The sequence below is a fragment of the Vulpes vulpes genome, chromosome 1 (genome assembly GCF_048418805.1).
Source record: "Vulpes vulpes isolate BD-2025 chromosome 1, VulVul3, whole genome shotgun sequence".
Lineage (NCBI taxonomy): Eukaryota > Metazoa > Chordata > Mammalia > Carnivora > Canidae > Vulpes > Vulpes vulpes.
In genome coordinates, this window is record NC_132780.1 from 24,644,176 (window position 1) to 24,656,235 (window position 12,060).

The 12,060-nt window shown below is 53.2% G+C and overlaps 1 protein-coding gene across 1 annotated transcript in view; it reads left to right on the forward strand.

Annotated features, from left to right (window-relative positions):
* Positions 1-12,060, forward strand: part of FAM120A (family with sequence similarity 120 member A) — an 87,860-nt gene that overhangs the window by 43,698 nt on the left and 32,102 nt on the right. The window contains exons 6-9 of the mRNA XM_025984392.2: positions 404-501; positions 732-1,012; positions 8,509-8,596; positions 10,231-10,458. Coding sequence (XP_025840177.1) covers positions 404-501; positions 732-1,012; positions 8,509-8,596; positions 10,231-10,458 — 695 coding nt within the window. The remainder of the gene's footprint in view (positions 1-403; positions 502-731; positions 1,013-8,508; positions 8,597-10,230; positions 10,459-12,060) is intronic.

Consider the following 12,060-nt stretch of genomic DNA (forward strand, 5'->3'; position numbering starts at 1 on the left):
GAACTGAAAAGTACCGGCAACAGCTTCCATGCTTCACTGTTTAATACCTGAGACCTGAATTTTAGTCTAAATAGGGAGATTTCATTGCCTCACTTACCAGAGGGAAGTGTCTATCCCTGCCTTGTCCTTAGTGCTGGAGGCCCTAGGGCTTAAGGAGGGCAGGGAGGGGGGTGCGGGTGGGTGGGCTGGACACCTGTATGTTCAAATCTCAGCCCCAGTCTGTAGGGTTGATCACCATAAAGCGAAGTATTTAATGTGAAACATGAATTTCTAAAGGGGAGGATCAGTGGTGTGTGGTCACCTGGGGAGGGACAGGGCGGGTGGGACACATGTTGGCCACCATGGTGTCCCAGGGTGTGTCCTCTGCTAACAGTCGTGCTTTCTTTCCCTGTTGATGGAGCAGCCAGACCAAATCCGTTTGGAATGCCTGGGATCGTGCCACCGTATGTCCCCCCCCAGATGCTCAACATTCCACAGACCCCTCTGCAAGCAAAGCCTGTGGTAAGACCCTCCGCCCTGCAGCCGGTTGGCCTGCCTGGGGGTGCTGCCCCCGACAGCTGCACACGCATCGGGTTTTACTGAGAGCTGAGATAATCTCCCGAGCTGTTGGGCTTATCTGTGCAGCAGGTGCCAGTGTTCCTTGAATTAAAACGTAGCTGAGACCAGGCGGGGCCAACGGGGGCCAGGCCCTGTAGCCCCCGTGCGTGCATGACCTCTGCCCTGTGTTTCAGGCCCCACAGGTGCCCAGCCCAGGTGCTGCGGGTCAGGGCCCACACCCATACAGCCTCGCTGAGCCGGCCCTTGCTTTGGAGACAACTGGGAAGAGTCTGACCGAGCACAGCACCTACGGCAACATTCCTCATGAAGGAAAGCATACCCCGCTGTACGAACGGTCGTCCCCGATTCATCCGGCTCCGGGCGGCAGCCCCAACCACGTGGACTCAGCATACTTCCCAGGGTCTTCTACATCGTCGTCATCCGATAACGATGAAGGCGGTGGAGCAGCTGCAAAGTGAGTGGGGTGAGGTGTAGCTGGTGTGAGGCCAGACATGTACTGGGTGTGAGGCCTGGCCAGTAGCCCAGTCTTGGGGAAGCCGCCTTCCATCCTCCCACGGCCCAGAGTTGTGTGCAGAGATGTCATTTGTGGCAGGAAAGTGACATCCCTTTGCACAGACTAGGGCATCTTGATCACAAGGAGCGGAGGTTAGACACTTTCTCAGGGCTTCTTGGGCTGAGGGACTGTTTCAGCACCATTCCAGCTGTGGCCTCAGACCGCTCCTCTGCTGGGGAGGAGTTTTGGGAAAATTGGTTTGTGTGGCCCTTAGACATGGTGACGTTACCAGGTCAAGTGCTGCTGACTCTTCTGTCCCCTGGGCTGTGAGACCCAGTCCCACCCCCAGAAAGCATTTTATGTTAGACACTGGTGACTTCCGGTTTTGGCTTCTGGATCATGGGGAGCTCTGAATTTCCTTCTCTCCTGAATTGAATCTAGAACTCAGATCTCAGCTCAGCAGCTTGTAGACTGTTCCTGAAATCATGGCATTCACCCGACACAACCAGAGAAAGCTGCCATCTGGGTTGGAACTCCTGCTGGAGGGGAGTATTTTAGATGTGTGTCCTTGAGTAAATGAATTTTGAAATAGGTAATTTGTTAGAATCTGATCAAGAAGGTCTTAAATGCACTGTCTTCCTCCTCTTCTGAAGCACTGTTCCGTTTTAAGAAACCTGATTCACCAACAGAGAAGGAACAGGGAAGAGCAAGGGCCTCCCATACTTCTGGGTCTGCTCCTCGTCGGTGCTCTCTGGCTAGGGACCCTTGGCGCTCCGTCAATGGAGATGGTTTCTCATCCTCTGCAAGTTCTCCCTGGGTGTGAAGCCTGAGGCTGGCCCTCCCCTCTCCTCATCTGTGGAGGGGCCGTGAGTGTCCACTGACCTCAGGCGGCAGTCACAGTGGGGTTTGCTGCCATGCAGGGACTGTGTGCTCTGCACAGCAGCAGAGCATGACCCTGCACGTAAATACGTACCAGGATCTTGTAATTCTAAAATCCCAAGGTGAATAACAAGTTGTACCTTTGCATTCACGCTTCCATGTGAACCTTTTGGAAAGGGACTATAGTGAGGATCTGTTGAGTGTGCAAATGAGAACCGCTGCTCATGTCTCTGAAGCCCTGCCCCTTTGAAATTCGGAGGCACTGAGTGTTCTCTGTTAAAAATCATCTCATGCCAGCATGACGAAGGTTCGGTCTAGCAAAAGACGCTCTTCCTAGACAGCCGGGAGCAAGGCCCAAAGCAGGGGGGTTGCGTGTGGGGTCACGGCTCCCTGCCACGAGGTGGGTGTCATGTGAGTGCCCTGAATGTGCACAGCGTTACAGAAGATGGTGTATAGGGAGGCCAGAGGGTGCCTCTTGGCCGCCGCTCGGGTTCACACGGTGGCACGTGTGCCGTGTGTGTGTGTGTGTGTGTGTGTGTGTGTGTGAGAGAGAGAGAGAGAGAGAGAAAGACAGATGCCGGGCAGGCCACCCCATATCCCTGCTCCCCCTCTTCCCCTGCCCCTGCTTTAATACCATAGAGACCCCTGGGCCCTGGAGCTGGGGAGCGCTGCAGGACTGTGAGTCCGGGTGGTCACTCCCACGGGTCTGGGTGTGGTCTGGCCCCGGAGGCAGAGGCCCTGCCGAGGCTGTCCTGGGCCTCCTGCTTGCTCTCCCGCTGGTTCTCTCTTGGCCCTGCGTCTGCCAGAGGATGGAGCCCGGGGCCTGCAGCAGGTCTTCCAGACCCGACGGTCATTTTCAGGTGACGGAGGAATGAAAACACACTGCTTCCCATCAGTGTGCTTTGTCTCCCGCGTTCTCAGAGTGCCGTGAGCGTGTACTTCCACTGTGTTCTCGGTGCACATCTCTAAGGGAAGTCCCGCACTGTTTCCCTTCCTTCTTGCCGTTGTCGGATCCTCGTGGTCCTGTTTCGGTTGGATTTACAAGTAAGACAGTCTTCGTGGAGGTGTGAGTCTCATACTATTTTCATAGATGCATCAGGTTTTTGATCCTGCATCCAGTCTGAGTTCGCTGATTTATTTAGTTCTTTGTCGTATATGTTTCTGTAATTTCCACGTCAGTACAAAGTCAGAGAACTGAGACGTCAGGAAATATGGTCGCAGAAGCCTCTCATGAGCCAGCTGGATGGACAGCACTCTGCGGGCACCAGTGGATGTTTGAACACCCGGTGCTCCCGGGGCCTGTCCTCACACAGCCATCTGAAAGTCTGTCAGGAAAGAATGTGGATGTAATTCCTGTGCATTTTGTGGGCTCATTTATGTGGATTGCCGTTTCCTACTCCGGGTTGCAATGCCTCTGTCGGGGTATGCTCTGCCCGCCTGCTGAGGGCCCTGGGGGACCAGATCTGGGCGGTCCCTGAGGGCCTGTGCACCATGTGTGGACTCTAGCCCCGGCCTCGCACAGTGGGTTCTGGCAGCCTTGGGGTTGTTTCCCACCAGGCCCAGCGTGGATGGGAAGCTTCTGGCTGTCCTTCAAGTAGATCAGCCGATGCATAATGCAGTGAGTGGTAGATGGTGTCCCTGTGGTGTCAAAGCACCGTGCCCACATCAGTGAGACACTAAAGAACGTGCTTCCAGTGCGCCTTCTGCCCTCAAGTGGTTGTGCCATTGGGCTGTTCTGTGCTGTGTCCCCTCAGGCTCCTTCCCCAAGAACACATGTGGTTCACAGCGAGAACCCCGTCTGTCCTGGAGCTCTGGCCCTGGCCCTACACAGGCTGCTATGGCTATGGGTTCTTCCTTCTGGAACCAGACAGGCAGCCGCTTCACAGGGCAGCATGCCTTCACTGCCTTTGTAAAAACAGTTTGAGGGACTCTTCTCTCAATAAAATGCTGTAATCCGGGCAGCCCCGGTAGTGTAGCGGTTTAGCGCCGCCTGCAGCCCAGGGTGTGATCCTGGAGACCCTGGATCGAGTCCCACGTCAGGCTCTCTGTATGGTGCCTGCTTCTCCCTCTGCCTGTGTCTCTGCCTCTCTCTGCATCTCTATGAATGAATGAATGAATGAATGAATAAATAAATAAATAAATAAATAAATAAATAAATAATCTTTAAAAATAAAATAAAATAAAATGCTGTAATCCTCCCGCCATCAGGGAAGGGGGTCTGCACAGACCCAGGAGGGTGTTCGTGTGGGGCCTATCTGCCTGTGCCAGGTGGTTGAGTCCCCTTTCGTGGCCAGATTGGGGCGTCCCAGCAGAGCGTGAGAGGCACACGCGGATGCCAGGCCCGTCGGACTGCTGTGTAGGAGCCAGGCCGCCACTTACTCCATTCCCGACTTCTTATGAAAGGACGTGTGGTGCGGGCTCACATCGGAGTGGATGGACAGTACCTGTGGTGGTGGTGGGGGCCCTGTGCCCTGGCTCTGAAGTGGGAGCCCCTGGCCTCAGGCCCTCAGAGCTCTGTGGGTCCAGGCCCTTCCCCCCATGGAGGAGCACAGGTTGATGATAACAGATGCAGCTTGTTGCAGGCCAGCTGCACTTGTGCTCACCTGGTGACCTTCCACACATGGCATGCTCTTGCTGGGGACTCGATCCTTTACCCTGCTCTCCTGTCTTGTTGCTTCCTACCTGGTTTCATTTGCCTTTGCTCTTTCTTTGCTGTTGACCAGTTAGCCGCTTGTGGTCAGCATCCCACCCTCACCCTCATCTCACTCTCACCTCACCCTCACCCTCATCCTCGATGCGCACAGATGCCCTCACCTCACTCTCACCCTCACCTCACCTTCACCCTGACCCTCGGTGTGCATGGACGCCCTCACCTGACCCTCACCTTCACCCTCACTCTCACATCACCCTCACCTCACCCTCACCCTTGCCTTACCCTCACCCTCACCCTCGGTGTGCATGGACACCAGCACCGCCCCCCCTTGACTAGGCCCACATGTGGGAAGGAACGCTGTGTGGAGGGTGGTTTGCTGTCTCTCACCAGCTTTGGTGTAGGGGAGCCCTTGTATCAGCTGTAAAGTGAGGCCCGCAGAGCATGGCGGTATGCTGGCCTGCTGCCACTCAGCCTATCTGTATGGCCCCTTGGCCGTGTGCAGGGCCTACCTCCCTGAGCCTGCCTCCTGTCCACAGGGTGCAGCGGGAACATCAGGCTTCCTGCGGCTTGTGTGGGTCCCCACAGGTCGCTCCAGAGCATCGCCAGCACCGGGGCCCGTTCTGAGCTGTTGTAGAGTGAAACAACTAACTGCGTGTTCTCCAGGGGGAGGCATCTATCATGTGCTGGAAGCTTGTTTCAGGTTGTAAAGTTACATAGTCATTGTGAAATGAAATGCTCTGGACCTGAGAGAAGTTGGCTATTCTCAAGACACTTTTCAGACAGAATTTCAGGTTTTACGGTATGATTGTTGGGAGGCCATGTGCTCACCCATAGATTATAATGTTACTGTTAGTTTGGTAATGATCCACATGCAACAAAACAGGTGTTTGTAGATGTAGGTGCTGTGTGATCTCCGGTGGGATGAGTTTTCCCACTTCAGTGGCGGGTGGGCAGTTTTCCCGCCACTCTGCCCTGTGCGTGCTGGCCTGGGGCCCCTCGCGTGCTCAAGGGGCTGTGTAGGGAACGAGTCCCCACATAGAGCTCTATGTCACGTGGAGAACTCCAGTTTCTGCCATCTTCACCACATACCTTGAGACTGTGGTTCTGTGGTTCATTCCTTCAGCTGTTGGGCTCCCGCTTGGCAGGGGCTGCGAGCACTTAGCTTCCTAGAATATATAACTGAATGATGGAAATAGACAGTCCGTGCCAGCGTAATGCATGCGACAAAGGACACGGCTGTGAGAATAGCAGTTGGGGGTGGGCTGGAAGCCTGCAGGGTGAGGCGTCACCCAGGAACCCATGTACCCCGAAGTGGGCCTGGAGTGCGGAATTCCTCTGCCTGACTGAGGACTTGTGTCCAGAGCAGAGGACGTGCTAGACATCCATAAGAGCACTCTGTGCACTCCTGTGATGAAGGGGAAGGCGTGTGGCCTGTACAGGCAGCCCCAAGAGGAGACGCTGCAGATGTCATCAGGGAAGCACAGACTTGGACAGCCTGGAGCTCACCACATCCCAGGAAAGGCTGATGTGGGTGCCACAGAAGATGCTGCGTGTCAGTGGCGGGAGCTCCCGAGTCTCTGGCGGGCTAGACAGTAGATGCGGCGGTGGCATGCCCCCTGCAACATGTCTGCACTGAGGCTGAACCAGCGCAGTGGGCAGGGATATTGCAGATCCCAAACCCTGGGCACAGGAAGTACACATTCCATTTATGTGGCATCGGAAGCCAAGGAAAGAGCACGTTTGCTGTTAGAAGTTGGTTAGCCGTTCCCCTGGGGAGGAGGTGTGCAAAGGGGTGAGGCCTGGCTTGCCAGCCCTCGCTTGGTTTGGCTGCTCACGTGCATGCTCAGATTGTAGGCATCCCTTAGGCTGTTCCCTTGTAGTGCGTGCATTTTTTGTTACAGGTGCATTATACTTAACTGTTTAAAATTGTAATTAATAGATGTTATGTCTCTTTATAAAACTCATAAGCATTCAAGTATTCTAAAGTTTCACTAAACGTCACTATGTCACCGACTTTCTAGTGAAAAAGTACGTTAGCAGCTCTATTTGTGCCACATTCTAGACCACTTCGGTGCCGCCAGCCTTTCCTTCCCGTGCTTGGCATGTGTGCTAGACATGTGTGTGGTGGGACCAAGCCCTCTGTCCTCCGATCAGGTGCCTGGTGTACCGGCCATGTCCTGAGTCCCACTCCAGCCTCCTCTTTCTCTGGAATTTGAACAGAATGGTCATTGTGTTTTTGGGATACTTATGTTTATCGTGATGCCTCCTTGTCACTAGGCTTCCTGCAGTTTTGCAAAGCTGTGGACTGAGAGAGCTCAAAGGAGGAGCATACATGAACAGAGCCCTCGCTGACTGGGGACCTGGGTGCTAGGCAGCTGTTGGGGTGCCCCAACCTGTGGCTGGGACTGAGGATCCACGATGGGCTCTGAGAGGCACACTGTAGGGTGTGACTCTTGGCTTACCATGGGCAGCCTGCTCCTCAGCTCTTCTTTCGGCATTTGTTTTGTTTTGGTAATAACTAAAACGGAGCCAGTTGATAGGAAAATTAGTGGGTCTTTTTTTTTTTATGATTTTATTTATTCGTGAGAGACATAGAGAAGCAGGCTCCCTGTGGGGAGCCTAATATGGGACTCCATCCCAGGACCCTGGGATCACACCCTGAGCTGAAGGCAGACGCTATACCGCTGAGCCACCCAGGAGCCCCAGGAGAATTAGTGGTTCTTAAAGACATCTCCATCTGTCCCGTGAGTCAGTTAAAAAGGCCAGTCTAATAAAAGTGCTCTTCCCTGGCAGACCTTGTGGCCAGCACTGGTTTTAGAAGCCGGCTTTGGTTCCAGGAGGGATGAGGGAAGGCTTGCCTCTGCGGGGCTGTGTTCCCAGCTCCCTCCAGGATAGTGGCTTTCACGAGTCTTCCCCGAGACCACAGTAAACTTCCTTGTGTGTTGTGGTCTGTGATAACAAGGAAACAAAAAATTTATGAGATGATGCCATGTGTCCCACATTTATTGCATTCTGTTCCATTTCGGTGTTTAAAAAATGCTGCTTAAGGGCGCCTGGGTGGCTTAGCCAGTGAAGCATCTGCCTTCGGCTCAGGTCATGATCCCGGGGTCCTAGGATCGAGCCCTGTGTCAGGCTCCCTGCTCAGCGGGGGTCTGTTTCTCCCTCTGCCCCTCCCTTGGTTTGTGCGCGCGCGCTCTCTCTCTCTCAAATAAATAAATAAATAAATAAACAAACAAACAAACAAATAAATAAATAAAATCTTTTAAAAAAATGCTGGTTAAACCCACTAAATGTTTTCCCAAGCTACTAATGGGTCACAGTCTACAGTGTTTTCATGGTGTTGACTGATATAGCCACTTTTGGGCTGTGAGCCACTTGTCCCTGCTTGTCCCTGTCCCTTTGCACATCCTGGTTGTTCCTGCTTTGTCACTTGAAGATGTTCCTCAAATAAGATTGTGCCGTCCATCCACTCTCTGAACCCTGAGGGCCACTCTGCCTTCCCCGATGAGTCACCCTGGCCTGTGCTCCCGCAGCCCCTCGGAGAAGAGGCCAAGCCCCTGTGTACGATCTCTGTGTGAATAAGGAGTAACACTCATCCATGTAACACTGAACCCTCCCCTGCCTGCTGGCTGTTGGGTGGTGGGGTGTGGGACCCCATGTCTTGGTGACGCCTAAGTTCCAAGGCTAGGCGGCGAGGGTCCCTTTGTGGCCGTCCCTGGCCCTCTTTGGCCCTCTGCTGGATTCAGTGCTCTGTTTTCTCTTCCCAGAGGGTGAGGTCCTGGCGCAGGACTGTGTGGAGGGGGTCCGCTGGGGGAGGCGAGGTTGGTACCACTGAGGCCCTGAGCTCTGCATGGTCAGCTTGTCACAGCTAGTGTGGTGCTAGGCAGACAGTAACCAGTAACCGTGTTCCTTTGTTTATGTTCAGCCATATCAGTGGGAACAAAATTGGCTGGGAGAAGACAGGAAGCCACTCAGAGCCGCAAGCACGGGGAGACCCAGGAGACCAAACAAAGGTAGTAGGGCGGCTTTTATTCCTTCCAATCTTGTCTCTGACCATGTGCTTTTAGTGGTGGGTTAAAGCAAAGTGCTCTGCTTTTTAAAACCACGTTATGAGTAATAGACACTGGCTGGGAAGGCGGGAAGGCAGTGGGGTGTCACACTCTTTGGGTATGGGAAGGGAATGGGGGTCAGTGGCAGGGAGGAAGGGGTCCCAGACATTGGTGTGAAGGAGGGGATCTCAGATGTCAGTGCAGGGGAGGGGGGGTCCCCAGACCTGTGGGGGAGGGGGAGGGCACAGCTTACACCTTCCACAGGCTGGGTGGCCCTGCTGGAATGCCTCCTGTCTGCTGACGCACGCTCTGGTCAGGAGCCCTCATCTGCAGGGTTTTATGGAGATTGAACGAGAATCACAACAAATAGGAATCACATATATTCCGTTCCCTTTATCCAGTCCTACCTGTTACTGGCGACCCCAGGAATACCTTTCAGCGGCAGAGCCACACCTGCACCAACACGTGGTCCCTCAGGACATGGCCCATCTCTAGCTGGAGAGGCCTCATGTGTACACAATGCGACTCTGTCGAAAATTCATTTAAGACTCTGGAATGCTCTCACTGCTGTGGGTCGTCCTGTGCATAAGCAGCAGAAATGCTCTGTGCATGCCTGCTGTTAGCAAATCACCTTCTGAAGTTGTCATCCGTTTTGTCCACAGTGTGTAGGGGGAGAGCACAGAAGACCCTTGTGGATTATCCTCGACTTAGGTCCTAAGAACAGATTTGGCAATTCTGTTTTCAAGGGTAGAAGTGAGCAGTGAAGTACTCACCACTGTGAAGAATATATTTTGTTTCCAAACAGAAATGTATGTTCCTTAGATTGGCACAAAATTAAGCAATTATTGTTTCCAGCCTTTATCATGAGAAAAAAATAAAACATTTATTGTACAAATAATAATTGATCTCAGGAAACACTTTGGACTTTGCTGAAATTTGTAGAGAGAAAGTGTAGGGGGTGCGTCTCCCTGTCTTCCCTAGCCTGCTGCCTGCGGCCTCCCATCTCCGAGGCCCCTATGTGCCCACTGCTCTTCCCTGCGCGCCTTGTACACGTTCTGTTTTGGAGATTGGCTGTTACAGGATGGGTATTTTTCACTTAACACTGTCCTACATACATATTTTTATGTCGTTATATATAGATGTGACTCATCAGCTCTAATGATTCCTTGTTTAAAACAAGGAATTAGCCTGTTTTTTTGCTTTAATTTTTGGTAAGCTGTTCCCTTTGTGTACTTAGTTTGGGGTTACTGATGACCAGAGGGAACGGCTGAGTTTGGGTGTCTGTTTCTAAATGTCAGTTGTGGTGAGGAGTAGGTGTGAGGTCTGGGGAGTGACACAGCCTCTCTGAGCATCTCCTCCCGTTCCCCCACACAAGGGGTGATACAGTGGTAACCCGGGGGTCAGGGAGCACAGAGTGCTGCTTCCACTGTTGGGGGCCCCAGGAGTTGCTGTGATGGGGCCACCAGCAGAAGCTGCGTCCACCCCCACACAGGCTCCGGGCATCACTGCCACTGCGTCCTCTGTATGGGAGGCACAGTGGAAGGGGAGCTGTGACCTCATGACCTGACCTGTTGTCCCCTCTCGCCTGTGCTCTGCAGACAGAAGGCTCGTCCACTGCCTCCTCGGGCAGCCAGCTCGCTGAGGGGAAGGGAAGCCAGTTGGGCACTGTGCAGCCGATCCCATGCCTCTTATCCATGCCCACCCGAAACCACATGGACATCACCACACCGCCCTTGCCCCCGGTGGCGCCTGAGGTACTGAGAGTGGCGGAGCACCGGCACAAGAAGGGGCTGATGTACCCTTACATCTTCCACGTCCTGACGAAGGTATGGCAGCCACGTTCTGTCCTACCAGCTCTGGGAAAGGAGTGCATTTCCCCCTTCTTGCACTTTGGGAGAAAAGGCGAAAAAGCGCACTGTAAATGCAGTAAGCAGGACGGGGCAGAGTCTGATTTTCTCCTCCAGTTTGATAGAACGTATTTTTGAGATTTCTAATTAATGGCACATCATGTTATTTTCTGAGTTGTGATTTTATTTTTATTTCTAATTTCAAAGTTTCCCGTACCACATTGATGCCATGATGTCAGGTTTAGTGAGAGGTCCTGTGCAGGGCCTGTTTCTCTGTCCCCTGCCCTGGAGTCCCCTGCAGGGTGGTGGACTGAGCTGCGTATTTTGGGACATGGTGGGCGCAGCCCTTAGAGCCAGGACTGTGTGACGTGGTAAAGGTCAGAAAGTGCGATTTTGTGTTTGCACAGTGTCAGGGTCCCCTGACCAAATGTGTGCTTCGCTGGACATCAGTGTGGCATCGTTTTTGAATCTTGTCTCAAATGGATCTACGTGTCCATGTAAATTTTCTCAGGGACTTGCCGTTTTTCTGTTGGCGTTCATACCCCAGACCCACGAGTTAACACGTAACCTCGGTGACCCGATTTCTCACGTGGATGGGTTTACTACCATCATGTATTTTTAACATGTTTTTGTCAGTGTCTGTAGCTCCACAGATAATCAGACATTTTTCTCCCTGTTTTCCGCAATCCGTCTGCGGTTTGTATGGTGGGGTCAGTAAGTGCACAGGCCCCCAGCCCCACGGCACCCCGGGCCGGACCGCGACCGTTAGCTGGCCAAGCCGAGGACCGCTCCCTCGTGTCAGTCCACGAGCACCAAGACTCACTCAGCTCCTATGATTTATGTTTAAAGTCGCCTGCAGGTGTCATGCCCTGTGTGGTACGGTCTGCACGCACGGTATCACTGTTCAGGTTACGGTTGTGAGGTAAACATTTTATTTTCCAGGGGCAACGCATGTTGTAAGGGTAAGTGGAAGATTCCTGTTGTGGGAGAAGGATTTGCTGAGTTTGAAGGGACCCAGGTTTGGGGGAGAGTGCGCCCTTCCCTGTGGGGTCGTGTGGGCTGTGAGGTCCTGACCCCTGTGCTTCTGCCCTGCCCGCTGTGGTCTCCTCGGGGCCAGGCTGAGTGACAGTCGGCCCATCCTCCACCACTCCCTCGTCTCAAGGGCCGACTTGATAAAGTGACTGTGGTTGAGAAAAGTAAATGATTCTTCAGATTTTAAAAGGCCACCTACCATTTTTCTGCATGTCAGGGAGAGCCTAGAGTGTCAGGTGTGCTGTTTGCTGTGAGCCCTGTGGCTCTGGTAATAAATTGTCAGGCTGACATGTCTGCTGTGAGGCGAGGCTTCACACTCATGCAGGCAGCCGGCCGAGCCAGGGACCCAGAGAGAGTGCCCACCGCATAGAAGTACCGGGTCTGTGTGGATAAGGGAGAGACCAGTTTTGAAATGAAATTTCTGTGAAGAAAGAGTAAATGCCATGGAATTATTCAGAGTATGTAGTGATAAATTTAATAGACATCGAAGGTCATATGTATACTCCTAGGTCACGAACTTTCCTAAATAAAGTTCCCTGCAAAATCTCT